This window comes from Petromyzon marinus, chromosome 55 (assembly GCF_048934315.1).
Source record: "Petromyzon marinus isolate PM22_M1 ecotype Great Lakes invasive population chromosome 55, UKy_Petmar_22M1.pri1.0, whole genome shotgun sequence".
In the NCBI taxonomy this organism is placed as follows: domain Eukaryota; kingdom Metazoa; phylum Chordata; class Hyperoartia; order Petromyzontiformes; family Petromyzontidae; genus Petromyzon; species Petromyzon marinus.
This window is the reverse complement of record NC_133721.1, coordinates 176,544-199,918: the sequence shown is the minus strand read 5'-3', so window position 1 is coordinate 199,918 and position 23,375 is coordinate 176,544. Positions and strand designations below refer to the sequence as shown.

Genomic DNA, 23,375 nt, shown 5'->3' with positions numbered 1-23,375 from the left:
TAACCCATACAGAACAAAGGGGAGAACGTAGAAAACTCCGCAAAGTGCCAGTCGGATAATTAACCAAGGCCCTTCTTGTTGCGAGGGTCAAAGATCACCGCTGCACCACCCTGCCACCTGAAACGATAATAGTTCGCTTATAAAAAATTTTTAAGTGTGCACAGTTACACGCGATAATCACATCTCATCTCAAGCATTTGAAAAGGGCACCCTCAGTGGCAACTCAGTGGCAGCAGGTTAGGTGCTGTTTGCTGCGAGCAATCCCAATTGAGTGATTCGGAGTGAAGTTTTTTTTTACATGCCAATTTTCGCCTGTGATGCTGACACACGATGGCCATACTTTATTTTAAATAATGTCTTGGGATCGTTTTTATTTTTTAACATTGAATTTTAGTGAGTAAATCACGAGCCCGTTACAGTGCGCCACGGGACTGCACGTCATTCGAGTGGTGCATTCACAATGCAACCGGACCATTTATTAGGGGGGGCTGACGCGAAGGGGTGGAGTGAGGCCCGCGGCCCCCCATAAACTGGGGGGGGGGGGGAGAGGGGGGCATTGTGACAGGCGTAGAAGAGTTGTAGTTGTAATCTGCTCCACGTTTGTCTTGATAAAGGAGACCTGTGCAACCTGCTCAGTGTGTGATGTGCGTGCTCCTCGGTGTGTGACGTGCGTGCTCCTCGGTGTGACGTGTGTGCCGCTCAGTGTGATGTGTGTGGGTGTAGGAGAGGCCCATTACCCTGGCGCATGGCAGTCGATGACAAGTTCTACCGCTTGATCTGCGATGGCTACTGCATCCAGCCACCCCCCTGCTGTCCACCGCAAGTGTAAGCCGCCGCCCCCCCCATACCTCCGACGCCAGGTTTTATCCACTGCTGGACTAATGCGTTTCTATTGTCGATGCAGGTGGCTGACGGAGGAGAGTGCGAAGTGTTTGTTCTGGGAGATTCTTTGGTTTTAATTGTAGTGATTCAATTAATTGATTGAACAATTGCTTAAGGGTGAATTATGTGATATGTGTTATTGGCAGTGAGTTGTGCTGGCTGGTTCAGTATCGTTGACATTGCCATCATTAACCCTCTTAGTCTGGAATGTCCTACTTCCAGCCGTACGTGATGTTGCGACCCACAGACTCCTCACATACATTGAGGGGAAAAAGTATTTGATCCCCTGCTGATTTAGTACGTTTGCCCACTGACGAAGAAATGATCAGTCTATAATTTTAATGGTAGGTTTATTTGAACAGTGAGAGACAGAATAACAACAAAATCCAGAAAAACGCATATAAAAAATGTTATAAATTGATTTGCATTTTAATCAGGGAAATAAGCATTTGACCCGTGTGCAAAACATGACTTAGTACTTGGTGGCAAAAGCCTTGTTGGCAATCACAGAGGTTCGACGTTTCTTGTTGTTGGACCACCAGGTTTGTACACATCTCAGGAGGGATTTTGTCCCACTGCTCTTTGCAGATCATCTCCAAGTCATTAAGGTTTCGAGGCTGACGTTTGGCAACTCGAAACTTCAGCTCCCTCCACAGATTTTCTATGGGATTAAGGTCTGGAGACTGGCTAGGGCACTCCAGGACCTTAATGTGCTTCTTCTTGAGCCACTACTTTGTTGCCTTGGCCGTGTGTTTTGGGTCATTGTCATGCTGGAATACCCATCCATGACCCATTTTCAATGCCCTGGCTGAGGGAAGGAGGTTATCACCCAAGATTTGACTATACATGGCCCCGTCCATCGTCCCTTTGATGCGGTGAAGTTGTCCTGTCCCCTTGGCATAAAAACACCCCCAAAGCATAATGTTTCCACCTCCATGTTTGACGGTGGCGATGGTGTTCTTAGGGTCATAGGCAGCATTCCTCCTCCTCCAAACACGGTGAGTTGAGTTGATGCCAAAGAGCTCCATTTTGGTCTCATCTGACCACAAAACTTTCACCCAGTTGTCCTCTGAATCATTCAGATGTTCATTGGCAAACTTCAGACGGGCATGTATATGAGTTTTCTTGAGCAGGGGGGCCTTGCGGGCGCTGCAGGATTTCAGTCCTTCACGGCGTAGTGTGTTGCCAATTGTTTTCTTGGTGACTATGGTCCCAGCTGCCTTGAGATCATTGACAAGGTCCTCCCGTGTAGTTCTGGGCTGATTCCTCACCGTTCTCATTATCATTGCAACTCCACGAGGTGAGATCTTGCATGGAGCCCCAGGCCGAGGGAGATTTACAGTTCTTTTGTGTTTCTTCCATTTGCGAATAATCACACCAACTGTTATCACCTTCGCACCAAGCTGCTTGGCAATGGTCTTGTAGCCCATTCCAGCCTTGTGTAGGTCTACAATCTTGTCCCTGACATCCTTGGAGAGCTCTTTGGTCTTGGCCATGGTGGAGAGTTTGGAATCTGATTGATTGATTGCTTCTGTGGACAGGTGTTTTTTATACAGGTAACAAGCTGAGATTAGGAGCACTCCCTTTAAGAGTGTGCTCCTAATCTCAGCTCATTACCTGTATAAAATACATCTGATAGCCAGAAATATTTCTGATTGAGAGGGGGTCGAATACTCACTTCCCTCATTAAAATGCAAATCAATTTATAACATCTTTGACATGCGTTTTACTGGATTTTGTTGTTGTTATTCTGTCTCTCACTGTTCAAATAAACCTAATATTAAAATTATAGACTGATGATGTATTTGTCAGTGGGCAAACGTACAAATCAGCAGGGGATCAAATACTTTTTTCCCTCACTGTAGATCCCTGTCACACCCCACTGTAAACAGGCAATTGATCTGACTCCCGGGCACGCAACTTTATCCGGGCCTGCCCACCATCGTGAAGGTCCTTACTCATTGTGAGCAGATGGTAAGGGACTCTGAAAACACGAATAACAATCCAGAGCCCTGGCCTACTGATTGTATCATAGGCCTTGCCCAGGTCGGCGCTGCAACACTACACATGTAACGCATGGATTTGTTACACTGTTTAACCACACACACATACACATTTTAAATAAAACAAGTTCCTTATTTGTAAAAAAATAATCAGAGTACCAGTCATCAAATAGGCAATTGACACTTGGTCCAAAAAATATGTGATACTGTAATAGAAATACATGAATAGCTAAATTCAGAATTTAGGTTAATAAGGCATAACCCAGTGCACAATATGACATTCATGAAAAGACAAACAGTGCAACAAAGGAAATCAGCTTTCAGTCTGTATCAGACGGTCTCTGACGCTAGTGTTGAGAAGGTGACATGGCAGGCGTTTAGAAATCCGCTGTGCCGGTGGATGTAAAGTCGTTACACACAGTGTCTTTCGAACAATACAACAGTCAGATGCTTGATGCAGCTGGTGACTTTCCAGGTGTTGTAGGGTATTGACGATGTGTAGAACGATGAAATTGTACTTCTCAAATGTCAGGTGTTGTTGTGCTTTGACGATGCGTAGCACGATGGTTTTCCTTCAGTATCCAACGTATAGAGGTGTCTTCACCATGATAATTATTCACAAGCTTGTTGGTTTACAGTCACGTTTTTTCTAAACTCATGTGATTCATGGCACGTGACCTTGAAGCACAGTTTTGAGCAATGCCTTTCCTTCTCCAAGAGGCACACATGTATCCTCTCTTTCCTCCAAGATCTTTTTAGCAACACACTTTAAGTCTTCTATATTTCAGAAATCTCCACTGTTTTTCCACTATATCGTCTCCACTGCTTAACCACTATACCTCTGAGTGGTTACTCAGCGTTTCAGCCATTCTCGTGCAAGGAACGACTTCTGTTGAGAGCAACCTCACATGCACGGGAGCACATGCTATCCAGCCAACATAAACATGAGGGTTGCCCCTGGCTCTCTGGCCCCTCTGGGCACTCTCTGGGCTCCGGGCACCCCGACCCTCCTCTTCTCCTCTACTCCCTTGATCTTCTCCTTCTCTAACGTAGTCCACTAATATACTAATTGTATGCATGGACCAGTGTATCAGAATTAATAGTGTATTTCTTATCTGAGTCATGCTATCTCTTGTGAAACAATGGACATCTCATGAATTTAGGCAGACCTCCACAGCTTGGTCATCAATCCATCTTACTTTTTCGGAGATAACGGAAGTTTATGTTTGGCCTGGAGTTTCAGACCTCGCAAACGTAATATAGCCTCCCCAACCAGCCAATACATCTAATGAAGTTCCGAAATGGTTTAAAACATCTTTACAATGGTTCTTAATTAATTGTATTTTACGGTTACCGTCAGACCGCAGCTCTTTCGCTGATATTGCCTCTTAATACCTCTCACACCACGGTTAATGGTATGGTTTATAACATGGAGTATAACAACGCATTATGGCTGTCTCTCTCCCTCTTCCGTTCCCGAGCATGGATTGAGTCGTCCGTCTGAACGAAGCTCGTTCGTTGTCCGTGGTGCTGGTCGTTGATGGGAAGAAAAAACGCCATTTTTTGCAATATGGCGTTGTGATATATAACGACTTATTGTTGGTGGCTCAGCTGATTGGAGAGTATATAGAGTTTATTGATAACATTGAGGTATTCTTAGTTTTTTCGGTAAAGTCACGTTGAAGGGAAACAACAAAATAATAAAATATATATAAAACACTAAAAAATTCTCACGACGTTTCGACCATAACTCAAACGGTCGTCTTCAGGTGTGTTGGTTTGCATAAATGTATTTTTAAACGGCGCATTTATTTATTTATAAATGCATATCCGACCAGGAACACATAAGCAGTGAACTGAAGCACGTACACCAAGCTCTTAGGGCTAATGGTTACTCCGACTATACAATCCGCAAAGCTATCACTCAAACCATGAAGAAGAACCCTCTTGAGGAGCCTTTCAAAACCATCACTTTACCCTACATTGTGGGGATCACAAAAAAATCTCCAAAATCTTGAATAAACACAAGATCCAGGTCCGTTTCAACACATTACATAAAATCCGTGATCTGGTTCCGTCTGTAAAAGATGTGATTCCGGACATACAATACCCTGGTGTCTACAAACTAAGTTGCCTCTGTGGTAGTAGTTACATTGGAGAAACCAAACGCCATGTCTCGGACCGCATTCGTGAACACAAAGCAGACCTTAAACACGGTAGGACCAACACCTCGGCCGTGGCAGATCATTGTTCTAATTCAGTAGGCTCACATGCCATTGACTTTTCCAAGACAGAGGTTCTTTGTAAGCCATCTGGCTTCCATGAGAGATTCGTTCATGAGGCTATCCACATATACAAGCACAGAGACAATTTCAACCGAGAAGATGGATTCTATCTTAGCAATCATTGGAAAGATTTGATAAACCATTTCAGGTCTTAATTGATTGTTCACGCTTACAGTGGCTTTCAGACAGCATACATTATAAAAAATTTCGTCTCCCCCCTCCTCTTTTCAGAATATAGATGGACTAGTCCTAAATAAACTGTCAAATCGTTGCGCGTGGCGCTAACGTTTTTATAAATAAATAAATGCGCCGTTTAAAAATAAATTTCGCAAACCAACACACCTGAAGATGACCGTTTGAGTTATGGTCGAAACGTCGTGAGAATTTTTTGTTTTATATATATATTATTTTGTTGTTTCCCTTCAACGTGACTTTACCGAAAAAACTAAGAATATGAATTACTGCAGTCACGAAAGCTTTAAATCAAAACATTGAGGTAGTTTATATTTTGGTTTTCATTGGTTTTACTATATGGTATTAATACTTGAAGGAACGAAGTTGTAAACTGAGTGTACCAACCTGCAATAGACAAAATTCCAATGTTCCTACCAGCCCACCCTGCAGGGACCTGTTTATATAGTGTAGTGTATACCCAGTTGCTTTGTGATTAATAGCTCAGCTTATTGAAGAATATATCAAGTACAATTATTATACTGATGTAATATAGACTTAGTTTTTTTCCACATTGGTTTACTGTATGATAGTTGGGTAGTTGGAGGCCCTTTAGCGTCCATATACTAAATGCCTCTGTTGATATGTAAACTTTGACTTTAACACAGCTATTTTTTGTCACAAGCTAATCCCTAGCTATTTCAATGCTAAATTCTCCTGCTTTCTAGGTCATTCACACCTATCACCGAGCTTAAAAGACGCCACGAATCTCAGCAGCACTCATTGAAGCACTGTCGTCCCGACAGTTATGTTCATTCACCTGAAGAAGGCCGCTTGTGTTGCGGCCGAAACGTCGTGAGAATTTTATTGTCTTATTTTTATTTTATTATTTTATTCTCATTCTACGTGACTTTACCGAAAGAACCAAAGAAGATAAACAGATACTTTAAACACCTTCATTTGGAAGTGCACGCTTACGTTTACTATTTGCAAAACATAAACCAGGATCAATCCACTGCTGGATGAAGCCCTCTCCATGCTGCGATTCCTTGCGTCCCTGTGATGTGGCAATCCATTCAGCTCCTGTAAGCGACCTATTTTTATTTGACCAGGTAAGGCCCACTGAGATATATAGCTCTTTTCCAGAAGCAGCCTGGCCACATATGATTGCTCAACGTAGTGGCTTATGTGAATATTTATAGCAGTAATTATCTTAACGCATGTTTTTAGATGTGGAGAAAAAAACCGGAGGACCTGGAGAAAAGGATACGTGACCATGGGGAGAACATGCACACTCCAAATACGGGAGACCCTTGAATATCACGAGTTCATAGTTCGTGGTTTAGACCTATCGCCGGCAAGCTCTATGTATATCAATTTACCTATCATGGGGATTAGTTTTGGTCTTTAGCGGGTATACTGTACAAGGAAGTACTATATCATTGTGTGATATTGTGGTGGGGAGCAGGCGAGGGGATTATTTGTTTACTAGCCTTTTGCCCGTCCAAGGATGGGTGTATTGCAGTAAATCTATTGCAGTAAATCAGACCGCGAAATGATATTCATTGCATCCATTTGTGTGCAATTTGTAAGGCCGCGGTGACAGACCTATTTCATTTAAAGGTTATAATCCCTTGTTCATCATGACGTCCTTTTTACTTTGATGTCTCAATAGCGTTAGGGAGATCGCGTGACGTGAGGGTTCTGCCTTTGTAGTGAGTTTCTAAGTTGACGCTGAGGAGGGGGGAGGAGGCACCTCGCCCCCCCCCCCCATGTGGAGTGACGTCACCCGAAAGTTGCTGAGACAAGGTCTTATATAGGCCTGAGATGAGTGCATCAAGGTAGGTGGGTGGAGCTAGAGATGGTCCAACCACAGAGGCTGGGGCAGTGGCCTTTGTATTGTAAGATTAGCATGTCAATGGCTGTGGCAGTGGCCTTTGTATTGTGAGAGATTAGTCTATTCATGAGTATTAATGAGGGGGCCTGCTCGACGTGGAGTGACGTCACGTGTGGGACACAGACATTATTGGCTCATTATAGTAGTAAATTTGGCATTCAGTACAGCACATTTCCATTGTGATGTGTCTATTTTTGGTTGCGTGTATGTAAGCTCATTATTTAGGTCAAGCTTAAGTATTGAATATCATGCTTTTGGCTTTTGCTACACTTTCCAAAAATGTAACCACCTCGATATCCAAGGTACTCCTTATAAAGGCATCAGGGTCGGGATCAAACCCTCGGCCTCCTCCATACCAGGTGAGGTAGTTAACGTCTCCTAGCCACCGAGCTGATTCAGTCTCTGTGGCAATGATTGTCCATGCTTTGCACAAGCAAATACTGTAGAAGCATAACTCGCTTTTTGTGTCTCCACATAAATCAGAATACGATGTTTAAATACATCAGCCTAATGGCTTTTCCCACCAACATTCCCCAGCAGCATTTGTTTTAAGCAATATAATTATACCGGCTCCCATTTGGGTTTCATCAGTTAGGCTTGTTAAACTAATGGTGGTTGTTATTCAAAAAAGAGCCGGCCATTTGCGTCAGTGCCACAGTCCAAATTTACCAGACTTTAAATAATACTTTCCAATTATCCAATTGGTTAAAACCACAGAGCAGCATTGCCCTTAATGTGAAACCATGGCACACTCTACCCGTCTGTAAAACATATCACCTTCGTGAGAGCCTTGCATTGTAGGAATGGTGCAAATACATCTGGTAATGATTTCATCTAATTAGATCTGAGGAAGAGTTATTACTATAAATCTTGACTTAAAGCTTTCGTGACTGCAGGAATTCATATTATTTGGGTCTTTCGGTAAAGTCGCGTAGATAGGTTCAAATTAATAAAAATAAAATAAACAAAAAAGCTCTGACGTTTTAATCACAACACAAGTGATCGTCATCAGGAAGAAGAAAGAGGGGGAAAGCTGCTGAGGCAGACTGTTTTAAAGGTTGAAAATGGGTGTAGCCCAAGGGTCATAAACGACGTGGCTAGTGATGTTAATGTGAGAAATTAGCACATTAATGTAAGATCGGAGAGCGGCCTCCATGACGAGGGCGCGGAGGTGGTTAGGTTAATGTGAGAGATTGGCATGTTAATGTAAGATCGCAGAGCTGCCGCCACGTCTAGGTCAGCATGCGGAAGGGGCTATGTTGGTGTGAAATTTGTTTCACCTGTTAATGTAAGATCGGAGAGCCGAACCTACGGGGAAAATAAAAACTAACATCGGAAGGTGGCAGGATGAGAACAACACCAGTTATGACTTAAACTGGTTGATGACGTTCTTCCAATTATTGCTGAGTTTGTACCCATCGTCTCGGTCGAAAATGTGACTGTGTCTGTATATGTGGATGGCTTCATGAACGAATTCTTTTGATAGCCAGTGGGCTTACAAAGTACCTTCGTCTTAGAGAAATCAATTGGCGTGTGAGCCAACCGCATTAAAACAATGATCAGCCAAGGCTACCGTGTTGGTCCTACCGTGTTTCAAATCTTCCTTATGCTCATGAACACAGTCCGAGACATGTCGGTTAGTTTCCCCAATGTAACTACTGCCACAGACACGGCTTAGTTTGTAGACGCCAGGGTATTGTATATCAGGGACCCAGCGTATCCGCAGGTGGTGGATAGTGGAAAGACCTTCTGTGAACTTTAGCTGCAAAATAAGCAGCGGCAACCCTGGCGGATAAGCAGTTGTGGACCAAGCAGTGACAGCACCACCAGGGTGTGGTTAGGACTGAAAATGCCAATGGTTTTCCTGTTGAAAAGCGACATATACCCTTTAACGATGCTTCCACATGGCGAGTATAGGCCGCCATTATAATAAGCATGTCTGCCACCAGCCATGGGTTAACAAGTCCTCAACAGCAGAGCAGGAGGAAGAAGATGTTAACATCTCAACAGCTGTGAAGGCGGACCAAGACTGCAGCAGAACGATATCTCCAATCGTACTGGTCTCCTTGCCATTGGATTCATGGTCCCATTCTCTCAAGAACTATGTGGAAGCTACTGTACAACAGCTTTTTGGCGTCATCTGGTCCAACACCATGTGAGACTAGGCTCTAAGGAACGCTGTCTCGGGTGTGGACCAATCAATTTCAAGGACAGTGCATACATTATCAGAGTTATGTTTTTTGTTTGCATTCCGACCGCGGGTATTGTGGTCAATGCAAGCATGACTCCTTGTAAAAAACAGGTGTCAGTTTTGTTGCCAGATAACAGGGTAAAAAAACAATTATTAGCTTCTCCACAATAAAATAAATCATGCACAGGCGTGTTTCATTAAAGGAACAACATCTTCTGGCCCATTCAATACAGTGTTTTTGGTGACCAGCTAGTGACGACGGGAGCTTGATTGTGAAGTCTGGAAGCTTCTAGTGGCAGCTACAAGAAGGTCGTCTAACACTCAGCAGAAACAAGAGTGTGTTTCTGCAGCTGTACCTGCGACTAAGAAGTCCTTTCAAATGATCCACTCTGCTCACCCCACGTGGGGAAGGAGCTAGGAAAGTGGCCCTAAACATAGTCTGTCTCACTTCTTCCGGACTGGATAACCACGTTCAGAAGGATCCCCATTACTGTGGTGGAAACAAAACTAAAAGTCAGATAATTACCTTTGGGAACTGGAATGTCAGGACCCTTATGGACAAGACTAAAAGTGAACGCCCAGAATGCTGCACCTTAATCGTGGCCTGGAAACTCAGACGACACAACACTGACGTAGCTGCCCTCAATGATACTCGACGAGAAGAGAAGGGGCAGCTCAAGGAACAAGGAGCTGGCTGTACCCTCTTCTGGAAAGGCAGACAGGAAGAACAGCGGCGGCTGCACAGAGTTGGTTTCTCCATCAAGAATTTACTTGATGAGTGAGCGCCTCATGACTCTATGTCTCAAACTGGTGGGGAGCCAATATTCTACTGTCATCAGCGTATATGCCCTGATTCTTCACTCCGATTATGAATGTTACGTCAACCTTGATCAGGTCCTTTCTACTGTTCCTGTGGGAAACAAACTTATTCTGCTCGGTGATATGCATGCCAGAGTTGGAAGAAACATAAACCTCTGTAATGGAACCATCGGGAAAGAAGGAGTGGGTAAAGTCAATTCCAACGGCATCCTTCCCTTGACTAAATGCACGGAAAATGGAGTCATCATCATCAACACCCTGTTACGCCAGAAAAAACAAATACAAAACATCATAGCATCATCCGTGATCTAAGCACCGCCACTTGATCGATTACGTCATTGTCCATGAACAGGATCCCAAAGATGTCTGCATCATCCAGGCTGTTCTAGTAGCTGCTGGTGGCTGGACTGATCATTGACTCATCTGCTCAACCATGCTCATAAAACTGGCTCGCAAGTGACGGCTTCATCAGAAGAGATGTCTACAGAAGATTAACATTGAAGCTTTATAGGACTCCATTAAGCAAGACCTCTTCCACCAATGCCTCAATGAAAAACTGTCAAACTTGATTAACCAAAAGTGGGAGAATGTAGTTCGTCAGAGAAAGTGCTTCAAGGATGTCCTCAAGTCCAACATGAAGAAGTGCTCCATCGACACTAACTCAAGGGAGTATCTTTCCCAGGATCACCTCAGATGGAGACAGTCTATTTCAAGAAGCCAAACATTTTAAAACTTAATAGCAGAAACAGAAAAAGTGGGAATGGCGGAAACAACAGCCTGCAGCCCGACTAATGCAGTTCCACCCACCACTATTTATGGACACATGTGCCAGAGTTGCGGCAGAATCTGTCGATCCCAGATTGGTCTCTTCAGCCATCTTTGGACCCACAGAAAATCCAAATTTTCTCTGGAAGGCAATCCTCGATTGCGAGGGAAAGCCTATGATGACACTTGGGTCCCTGGTTCCATTGAAAAGGACGCAGTTGGGTTCATATTTTCACTAACACCACACCGTTCCGGGCCCTATCCACTGCTATTTGTGACTCAGTCTATGGGCCTCTGAGTCTATGAGTTTGTATGTACAACGTTAGTTCATGGGCTTCTCTGGACAGGCAAGATATTGGTAATACGAAGCCGTAATTTTCACAGCCCCGATGTGTTTATGTAATTTTTGTTGTGACTGAAATGATGTACATTATATAAGCGATATAGTTTGAAGAGTTGCGATGATTAGAAGGCTCGTGTAGGGGCTAATGTTGATCAAACTGTCGAATGTTTCCCTGCACTCAAGTATACAAACGGGAGAATGTGGAGCGCCATCTGCAGTTGGAAATGATGCGTTGATAGCTCAAGGAGCTGGAGAAAGCCACGGCCACGGTCTCCACCAACACCACCACTGCCTCCAACGCCATCCTGGCAGCCACATGCAGTTCCGCCGCCACCACCAGGGATGCTGTTGGGAGATGCATCGACACCCCCACCCCGACTGCTTCTGGCATATTATTCACCCCCACCGCCATGGCGCTTGATGTTGGCAGATTCAGCGCTGCCACCCCGGCTGCTGCTGGCATCTCCAACACCGCCACCACCGCCCCGGCTGCTGCCGGGAGATCCAACGGTGTCATCCCAACCCAGCTCATGCTGGCAGATGCACCACTGCCTCCCCAGCTTTTGCTGGGAGATCCACCACCGCCTGTGCCAAAGCCACCAGGTTCGGCAAATTGCGTAAATTTATTCGAGAACTTCACTGGTCGGCTACTGCTGGAAGATCCACCGCCGCTACCCCTACATCTGCAGGCCGATCTACCGCCGCCACCCCAGCGTCTGCAGGCCAATCCACCACCACCCCAAGGTCTGCAGGGCAATCCACCACCACCCCAACGTCTGCAGGCCAATCCACCGCTGCCACCTGTGGGTCTGCAGGTTGATGCACCTTCACCACTCCTGGGACTTCATATTCAATACCCGTTGAGAAATACAACTGAGATTCTTGCATTACGTGCAGTCATTACACTTTCGGTGTTTTGCTTTCACTGGTGTTTGTCACGCCAAAACAAAGGTCAAATGTTGCTTTCGGGAGGTTATAGCTGGGAGGGAGAGGACAAGTGTGGCAGAAAAGAACCAGAGCTTTGTATGAAGTGATAGGCCATGAAACTTTTATACAGCACTAAGCAGCTGAAAAAAAGGATACGTCACTGAACTAATTCAGAGTAAGACCTCCGCTCTGAAATCGGAGCTGGTCATAAACAACTGCCCAGATATGGGAATACCTCCACTCTTTCCACAACTACCTAGCATGCGGAGTTGAGGGGGTGGAGTCCTTGAAGACATACAAAATATCAAGGCAGGTACTGCTTTGATTTGTTTGGTAGGGCGAATGGTAAGGCCCTACCTCTTATTGGCACGATCCAGGTTCACCATCAGACTCTCCCACTCCTTGAAGTGAACAGCCATTACGAGATCATCACCAACATCATCAGCACACAGATCATCCGTTGTTCCCTCCTTCCAGATTAAGAAAAACCATGGGGCATGTTACACGTTAACATTATTGATACATTACGATTCGTAGATCAAAGTAGATTTTAATACAATCAGTCCTCGCTTAGAATGCTCCCGTAGAACACTGATTCGTTACAGTGATAGGTGTGGGGCCAAATGTTCTGGACTGACTTCTACCACCAAGCCAGCTTCACAACATCTGCGCGTTTCTCCGGTTTCCTCCTACGTGCCGAACTCTGATGCTTGAAATTGTCCAAACATCTTAATGCAGCACGGAGCTAATAATGAGTCTCGAGACTCAATGTGGCTCTCCTGGGTACATACAGGATATTTCTAGATTTGATTATATTTATTCATATGATTCAGCCTAGCAGCTGCACTGCGATGTGCCAGCCTTGCCACTGTGTCATGGTGGTAGTGGTGGTAAAACCGATTCGGAATAATATGTTCAGTGCGCGTTGTGATTTTTTCTTTTAAAAGTGTTAATCAAACGAGTTGCAGTGACGTCATGGTCGAGTAAGCAGCAATGACCGCTCCAACCCCTACATTAGAACATTACCTTTTTCGACCCAACATAACCACTCGCTTTCCTGTTTGATAGTTTTCTTATTTTTCTACCTGGCCTCAGGCACTTTATAGGGGGCCTTGGAAAGCTGTTTTTTTTACTTTGGAGCTTCCTAGGGCGATCCACAGCCTCCTTAGGTGTAGGGTCCTCAGTAAGCAACTCGAGCCTGACCTCATGGCTAGGCCAAGGGGACCTTCCGCCTGTATCTTTGTGCTCCATGGAAGACAGATCCCCTGGGAAAAAAGCCATAGCTTTGTCTCCCCCCCCCCCACCCCGTTCAAGTTGACACCAGAGATCCCGGTGGGAGGAACGAGAGCTCTTACAAGCCCTTTTGTAAAAAAACAAACAAAGAGAATACTGCCCTTCTTCGGGTCCTCAACGAGATGTCGAGTAAGGTTTGCAGGAGGGTGAAGATTCAGGAGGCAGCCACATATGACCCTTCAGACTATGCTAGACGAGCAGAGCGGTGCAATGAAGACCTACGAAGCCAGGCTGCTGGAACCTGAGGAGGCTTACATCAGACTGGACTCTAAGGGACGGGAGTGCCAAGTAAACCATACGGCCTCCCGGAGGGGGTCGAGGGCAACGCTCCTCAAGATGCTCTATCCTACATTCGGCTACATCTGCACGAAGCTCCGGCATTCCTCTCTACAACTGGGCCATCACCACCTACACTAGTCGGCGCTGCGCTGTGACCACGGCGTGCCTCCACGCGTGCCTGTCGACGGTCGTCCTCAAGACTGCCCGCATCGAACGCGAGCTCATCTCATTCGTATGGCAATGCTTGCTTCCCGCAGAGCAGACTCTTGTCCACAACCTCTCTCGCATAGATGTAGCGTAATAAATGCACATCCTATACCGTCGGTATACTTACCTGCAGTTGCGGGCACAAGCCCATAGGGGGTGCCACCCTGAGCTGGGGAAGGACAGAGAGAGCCAGGCCCCAGGTGAGGGGTTGGGGGGTTCTTCCAGAGCCCCCTGGAAGGTTCTAGAGAGGGGGCGGCACCGGGGGCGGAGAGCCCCCGAGAGGTGTATTAAAGGGGCACCTCTGGGACAGCTCGGGGCAGTGCTCCGAAGACGAAGAACAGAAGACCATCCTAGCTAGGACCCTGGGACCCGACATCCTTATAAGGGTCGGGGCCGAGCGCGGACCAGTGGTCAGGACCCGCACCTTGGCTGGGTCGGGTCAGAGTAGCCTCCCTAGCTAGGACCCTGGGACCTCGAGCCCGACGTCCTTGTAAGGGCCGCGCCGAGCTCGGACCAGTGGTCAGGACCCGTACCTTGGCTGGGTCGGGTCAGTTAGCCTCCCCTAGGGCACAGATAGCCAGAGGGATGAGAGCCAGGTTTGATCAGTGCGAGGGCACGCTAGCCCGGAGGCTGTACCTCCCTAGATAGTGGGATTTAAGGGGAGTTCTGTTCATAGTTACAAATAAACCGTGTTGCCTCTAAAGACGTCTCCAGTCTCCGTGGAACCCACTACATATGTGTATTTTTATATTTTTACCACTGTGATATACACGTTGCCTGCGTGCGGCGACGCTGGATGCTTTTCCCTCTTCCTTTTCCTCATCCCTTCACCACAGAATGAACACGGTAACGCGGTCATGCACCTCGGGGGGGGGGGGGGGTCAGGGGTCAGACATTTGTGACGATGTGTGACGTGGGGGAGGGGGGGGGGGTTTGAGAAATGTGACGTCACATCAAATTGCGCAACTTTAAGTATAGAATTGTTATAACACTAATTGTTATAACACTCCTACATCAGTGCAGCGCCACCCACTACAATGGCAATAGTTGAAGAATGTTTTATTTTCAAAATGGAAATATGGTTTTGGGGGGGGGGGCAGAGCTTTGTGACGCCATATTTGAGGGGGGGGGGTCTGACTTTTTGTGACGCCGAGTGACGAGGTCAAAAATTGCGTGACGTCATTTATGGACGGCCCCTCAAGTGAATGGCAAAATTGGTTTCGATTTACGTTGTTTCACTTACTGTCGTGTTTTTCAATGTACTAAATCGAGAACTTCAGTGCTTGGGGGATTTTGGAGCTGGCTCACCGCCTGGGCTGCTGCTGCCTTCCCACTCGGCTGTGGTTGCTCGAACCTCCGAGTCGTTCATAGCTCGTGGCTTCTAATATCGGAAGGAAGCGGTGATCGTCTTTGTTCAATGGCCAAGAGCTGCTGCTGCGAGGATGACCGGAGTTTGCGTGATGACCGTTTATGCTCCTGGACACGAGATCAGCAAGGTGTGATGTTTCATTTGTGGGAGTTGCACCGCCTGTACGCGATCAACCGTCGACGCGCCCACCCGGGCCCCACGTTTGCCGTGAGGCACCATGACGGCCTCCCCGACGGCCAGGGCCTCCGCACGGTCGGAGTGGGCAGAGGCCGGCGTTCGACTGGTGGTTTGAAAAGAACACGGACAAACATTCGAGCTCACGCTTTTGCTTTGGCAACAATTTTCGTTAATTGGGCTCCGAGCGGCTCAACAAGCCTGGAAGCCGGCGCATTTAATCACCTCCGAGATCGAAATGTGGCAAATCGCATGCTAATCAGGAGCAAGTTGGCCCAGGGATTGTGAATCAAATTTGCATGTGAAACGGCGGTGCAGGACTCGATTAGAAGGTGAGTGAATACTGCGCGGTGGTGCATTGCAAGTGGACATTATTATCATCCAACAGTGACCAGCATGGTGAAGTATGGTCAAACTAAAGCTGGCATCCAACATCACGTGGCGAGATGTTCATCCAGCAGTGGAAAACGTAACTTAAAGTAACCAAAATAACAAGATGCATGGAAAATAAATCGGTTTAATTTTGTATATAAACGCGTATAACTCATGTGTACATGCTTGTAAATATACGATTCAGCTAAAAAATGTTAAACACATTTACACAAAGTCGCAAAGACATCAACTCGCTTAAATCTTTACCAGTACTCGAGGAGCTCAGAATTATTGCCCAAGTACTGTATATACGTGAGCAAAGTTATGACCATTTACGAAACAATTTGAAAACGTGTCAATATTTTGTCAGAAATTATCTTTGCACGTCTAAAGGACAAGAGAAGCTGTAACGAAATGCGCATTTGTAAACGATTAAACCTTAAAATTTTCTGACACCGACATTTTTTCCAAAAAACATTCCTTGTGTGATTGCACAGAGTCCGATGAGGGGTGGGGCAGCTGTGTAAAAAAACCTGAGGTGAAATTCTCCGTTAAACCGACGATTTAAACAGCAACAGCTCGGGGAATTTTATACTATGTTCTATGCAGCTGACCGCTGCCCCTTCATACAGTAAATGGCATCCTCACAAGAATAAGTAACCTAACATCCCTTGCAGGGAATCTTCTCGTGATAAAAAATCTTCAATTTGCCATCCATCACGAGACCCCTGCGGGTATCACCGTGCACAATCATACTTCGAAGCTCTTGCTCGGATTCCCCAGAGCTTTGCCCTCCGAGTGGCCACCCTAATGGCCCACTCCGACAGGCCAAACCTGGCACAATTGTAGGTTTTCAACTATAATACACATTTTATGGGTTAGATCGTTTAAATATATAAATGTGTTGTTAAACCCACCACCACCCGACAGCCAATTAGTAAGGTTTGTCACGTAAACAGAACATGTCAATTCGTTACTAGTACAGTCCACCAGTGTGTTGGAGAGCAAAGCCACACCATTTACAATCTAAGTACAACATTTTGCCAGCACTAACTAGCTTCATCAGGCGACAGCCATCACTTGTGAGCACTTCTTTCGCGAATTGGGAGGGGAATCAATGAATGCATTGACTATGGGTATCCATTGCCGATTGGGTTATTTATATGTTAATCAACACACATTATGCATGCGCATTAAGGGACGAGGATTCTCCACGAATCTGGCTGTCGCCTGATGAAGCTGGTTGTAAATACTGGTGAAACATTGTACTCAGATTGCAAATGTTGTGGCTTTGCTCTCCAAGACACCGGTGTGATGTTACTAGTACCGAATTGGCACGTTCTGTTAATGTGACAAACCTTTCGAATTGGCTGTGTCGGGTGGTGGCGGGTTTACCGACACATTTAAATATTTATTACGCGATCTAACCCAAAAAACCCGTGTTATGGATATTGGTCGCGAAAGCCTACGTGTTAAACTGGTTTTCAACTGTTAGATCAGTGGTAGCCGATATGTGAATCGCGATCCATGGGTGGATGATCGCAAAAGATTTTGATTGTGGATCTCGGGACAAATAGGAATAAACACCTCTAATATAAAGCATTTCTTGTTATAGCAGATGGCAAAACAAAATCCCCGACTAAGAATTAATGGATTAATAATATATATATTTTAAACCAATAGATTGCACTAGCACTTGGCATGTCTACAGTGTTCTATTAGTCGGTTAAATCCATCCGGGTAACTGCTGGTAATATATTGCTGGTAGATCATGGAACATGTTGAGATATACCAGAATGGATCACAGTGCTTTGTGGGTTGGACGCTGCTGCGTTAGTCAATAAACACCACCGATTCAGTAACCAATATTTTTGTGAAATCACCTTCATCACAAGGGGGTCAGTGTCTTGGCTGGCAAAGAAGTTGGGCATAAGATATCCTAAACCTTTGATTTAAAGCTTTCGTGACTGCAGTAATTCATATTCTTAGTTCTTTCGGTAAAGTCACGTTGAAGGGAAACAATAAAATAAAATATATATTTTATTATGTTATTGTTTCCCTTCAACGTAATAATAATAAAATATATATTATTTTATTTTTCCCTTCAACGTGACTTTACCGAAAGAACTAAGAATATATCCTAAACCTTTCATACATCTTGATGCGTATACACCTTAATTGGCTGATTGTACTGGTTGGCAAGGTAAAAATTCTAAATAAAAAAAAATTCCGCTACCGTTTGAACCGCTGCGACAGGAGAACAAAGAACCGGTGACCTCTGGATTGCAAGTTCAGAGTGCAAACCGTCTGTTACTTCAGGGTAGCAATTCTCATAACCGCCACTGCTTTTTTCAATTGTTCACCTCTGCTTGCGAGCACAATGTACACTTAATTAACTCTGCAGATGTAAAACCCAGAGTGTGTGCCCACTCATGCACCTGCTCCGACATCTTGTTGACACCGCATCCACGATACACTAGTGCTGTCTGGGTTTCTTAGGCCGGGGAGAAGGCGAGCCCCATGGGGTAGACTCCGCAGGGTTGTAGCCTGGAATCTGTGACAGCGGACACACAAATGGCACAAACGTACAACGAAGATAGTCACCCAAATAAGCCTTTAACAGACTGTGCTGCTGTTAGACGGCATGGCCCACGAGGGGGTAAGTGGCCAACACCTCTCCCCAGTGCTGATGTTTACACACTGCACCAGGTACTCATTTAAGAAAGAGTTGACCTTGGGTAGGCAAAACAGCAGTTCAGATAATCCTCACTGGTGTTGGCGGTGAGTGGGAATTGGGTTGCCGGGTTCATAGCGCAGCGTGCTAACCACTACACCAATGCTCTCACACACACACATGCGGGTATTTCCAACACAAGTGATACGTTATTATTACACTTATTAACACTGAAAAACTTAACAACTCCACACAGTAACACTCTAGTTGGGAATCAAACCCAGTTTTCTTGCTGCAAGACGCAAGGGTTTACCAATGTGCCACCCTGCCGCCCATGGCGATACGTAAACTACCTTAATACCAGTTTCAACGCATGCTTATTTTTAGATATGGGAGGAAACCAGAGAACCCGGAGGAAACCCATGCAGAACAGACTCATGGAGTTTTGTTAAGAAATCTGATATCTACCAATGCTCCCACACCCTGACTTAGCTTGGTATCTTGAGAACTCGCATTCATCAACAACAGCCCCAAACGATCATTTAAATAGGTCACGTTTCAGATAATGGCCCTTCTTGTGCAATGAACTAGGGCCATAATAAAAATCTATTTTATACAGCACCTTGCATATCGAAACATCTCAAAAAAGCACTGGACATTAAAAAACTACTCAAGTATAGATACAAGCCAATACAAATAAAGTAAAAGCCGATAATAACAATGATAGTGATACTGACACTTTACACAGCATGCAAAATGCAATAAAAGCTAATTATAATGATTCCCCTCACAGTAATAACCAATCAGAATCCAGGAAAAGCCAATTAATAACGACGTTTTCAAGCTGGATTCAAACACACGGACAGTCACAACTGATATAGGTAGGGATAGTATCCCATAGTCTTTGGATATACAGTCTGTTCTATAATACGGTAGTTGCGTACCTCAAGAACACCACGTTTTGGAAAAATCGTGTTATAATAATAATATATATTATATGGGGTAAAGCGCAGTCCGCAATAACGCGTGAGATGCGTAACACAGGCTGAACAAAGACTAAGGAACGTGGGTAGCATCTAGAAGCATCCAGCAGCATCCCGCCTTGTGTGATGCTACGCCGAGGCAGCCGTTACGACCGCTTATTCCTACTCGCGCGACGTAGTTCCATTCATTCAACCGAGTTAAATCCAGTTCGGATCCGCGTTATACAAAAAATGCGTTCCTTCATACATTCATCATCGCGTTATATCCAAATTGCCAGTTACAGGAGGTATAGGACAACAGACTGCAGCTCAAAATGCTAGCTAAACATATATTTTTTCCATCCAAGACCGGAGTTTATATTTTATTCCTGTGTTATAAGGGTATTACGTTCAGGGGCTAAATGCCAATGTATGGGTCTGATAGCCACGGGAGAGCCTCAGGAGAGAGTTTGTGTCATCTTGCCACCCCCTCCATTGAAGGAGCGCAGACTACAGTGGTGTAAAATGTGGTCCATAGTTTGGGTTGCATGGCCACAATCGTACAGTAGCTTGTTTTTAATGCACTGCTATGTATCTGTATGAGTCTCTATGAATCTCTAGGAATCATAATGGGTCTCTCTGTATCTCCTATGTATCTCTGTGTCTCTATGGGTTTACTATACGGTCCCACAGTTTGGGTTGCATGGCAACAAGCGCTATGCTGTGGCTTGTGTCATTAATTTTCGGCCCGCTGACGTTCCGATGCGGCGAGCGTTTGTTTTTTGTGCACTACTGCTGGCGCAGCAAGCAGCAACAGCAGCATGGTCACAATACAAATCGGTGGTATTCAGAGGTTGCGCGTCGCGCCGCACGGTGAGTACCTCCGGGCGGACGAGGTGCATGCGGATCCGCTGGTGCTGCAGGTTGGACGAATCCAGCGACACGCGCACGCACACGCGGTCGAACATGTTCAGCGCGATGCCCTCCATGCACAGCGTGGGGCCCTACACAAAACACAAAGACATATCTCCAATGTAGCCTTAACAGACTGTTGGGGCAAGTGCTGTTGGCGAGGAGGACAGATGAAGGCCGGCACGGCACACAAGGGGGTGGGTCGCCAGCGCCATGCCCGGCCGCCTTTGTCTTCCCAGTGGCGATGTTTACACACCGCACCAGGCATTCAATTGAGTTCCGAGTCAACCTAGGGGAGGCCCAGGACCGGTTCAGATAATCATCACTGGTGTTGACCGTGCGAAGGAATTGAACCCAAGTCGCCGGGATCGTAGCGCAGAGCGCTAACCACTACACTACCGCTGACTGCTCTCTGCCAAGTGCCCTGCACACAAGCACGGATTGATGTGAACCCAACGTTATTATTCATACTATTACATGGGTCACTCAGAAAAGCCTCACTGATTCTCAAAACGTTTGCATTCAAGGTCACTGCTACGTCTTTGTAAAAGGAGGCGAACGATTGATATGTGCTCCCCAAATAAGTAATTTGCATGTAATTTGCCAACCTTGGACCATGATGCTGGCACACGAATAACGTTACAGGATCTTTTAACGTACACTGTTAAAGCGGATAGCCTGTAAATATTTTACGCTTAATACACACCACAGTATTAACCGGAGTGGCCACCGAGTTTGAAACGCAAACCTCCACAACACACAGCGAATGCAATACCGCTTGGGCCACCTCAGCGCGAGCTGAAAACCAGGCATGAGAAGCCCTTTTGAGCTTCTGGTCCAAATTAGGCTGTGTGCATTATCCACGCAGAGTGACAATGTAATGCGGCATGCAAGGCATGCTGGAAAGGACCGGATCCACTGGTCACACATGTGCTTTTTGCCATCTAGAGATCACTTTTTGCATCAACTACTATTTCCCTCATTTGTTTTTATTCTACAAGTACTTTTCTGCCCTTTGAGTTTCTCATTGTTTACAGAAAGCATTAGAATTTCTCTATAATTCTTCCGGATCTGAGGGATTTTACTGTATTTTTAATCTGATGTCCTCTCCGTGACAATACGGGCTCCGTCATGGCAGTTATTTCCAAAGCATATTTAACTGTGACCGTTTTATAATTGAAACGCATTTACATCATTAAATTCAGTTTCAGTTTATTTTGGTATAGCCCTGTGAGCCATCCGGCTCTAATGTATCCACCGGTGTAACTTCCTCTGTAATAGTCCACACTGCCAAATGGCAAAAAAACGGAGCTTCGTATCTCACTGCGTTCTTCCACCTTAAACCAAGTGTCTGTGTGTCTGATAGAAACCTAATCGTAGAGAGATGGTCAGGGGGCTTGGGTCCCAGTGCATTAAGCCAGTCCTGGGTTTAAATGCAGAATTCAGCCGTTCGGGAAATGCCAATGCCTCCCGGTTAAGTGAACACATGCCCTACCTCCTCGTCGAAGGTAACGTTGAGCTTGAGATCTTTGGAGTCAAAGAAAACCGTCCCCTCCAAGCCGTACTTGGGAATGAGCACCACCACGGCGTTCTTGCGCACAAACAGCACGAAGCCCTCTTCGCTCACCACTCCCTTGCTCTTGAAGAACAACTAAGACCACAACAACAGCAGCCGTTAATCACCGCTACGTTGCCAAGAGCAGACACACGCGCATCACTTACCAGGCCCACAATTATTTAACAAAATTTAAGGTATTTTTCTGCATCCCCCCGCTAATTAATTCCAGTTGTGCTATTGGCATCATGTCATGGGGATTATTTTGAGTTCAATCGTGAAGGTACAATGTCAATTGTATTGACTATAATCCTCCATCACCTGACAGAGCCAATCAAATAAAGTTGTCACATCATGGGCAAATGTGCCAAGTAAACAGGTTTTTCAGCAAACACAGAAGAATGCTGAAAAGCAATGTCAAATGTAGCCAACCAGTACAGCCACGGCACCACCACACGTAAGCGTGCGAATAGAAAACAATTGATTCTTACTACACGCACAATACGATGCCTGCTTTCGTGACCTTAAAAATGGTTTTCAAGAGACGAATGGACGCATTATCAGGTGCCTAAGCACACGCCGTGCAAGCTCCACGTGGCCCACACTTCCGCCTCCCACCTGCATGTGGAAAGCTACAGACGAGCGTTGGGCGTACTGCGCCATCTTGTGGCGGTAGTTGAGGTTGTTGCAGAGCTGCTGCTGCTTCTGCTTGTCGGTGAGCGCCGGGTACGTGGGGTCGGCGCCCACGCACACGGCCAGCAGCCGGTGCACAATCACATCCGAGTATCTGTAACGGTACAGGGAGACAACAACAACAACAATATTCACATTTGTTGTAGCCTCTATTTAATATGAAGATTAAATTTACAGTAGATACAGGCTGCGTTATGGCCACGAGATGCCAACGGAGCAGCGGTATTAATCCACCAAGCACCGCGATTCATTCTGGTGGATCTCAGCGGGTTTGACGATCCACCAGAAAGCTACGCAAACAATGACTCAGATGGATTTAACGCTGTGATAGAATACTGTACTCTGGCCATACCACGTTCTAGCACCATCTGCTGGTGGAAATTATCTTTGTTAATGTATGAATTTAATTCTTTGTTGAGGATTTTTTATTTGTCAACAGATGTAGCGCAAATTGCTGCCTGCTCATATCTGTGTTCTTATTTAAGATCCACAACAAAATCGTTAGCGATCCATGGCAGAATTGCATTTCACTTTTGGCCGCCGCTGCAACACGGCAATGGATTCTTGATTCTGCACGTGGAACACTGTCACCCTCCTTGTAG

The 23,375-nt window shown here is 45.6% G+C and overlaps 1 protein-coding gene across 1 annotated transcript in view; it reads right to left on the bottom strand.

Moving 5' to 3' along the window:
• The window catches only part of LOC142905577 (exosome complex exonuclease RRP44-like), a 63,664-nt gene extending 41,424 nt beyond the window's left edge, over positions 1-22,240 (bottom strand). The window contains exons 1-3 of the mRNA XM_076052204.1: positions 22,235-22,240; positions 22,021-22,176; positions 20,495-20,617 (exon numbers count right to left, since the gene is read on the bottom strand). Coding sequence (XP_075908319.1) covers positions 20,495-20,617; positions 22,021-22,176; positions 22,235-22,240 — 285 coding nt within the window. The remainder of the gene's footprint in view (positions 1-20,494; positions 20,618-22,020; positions 22,177-22,234) is intronic.
• Positions 22,241-23,375: the final 1,135 nt, after the last annotated feature.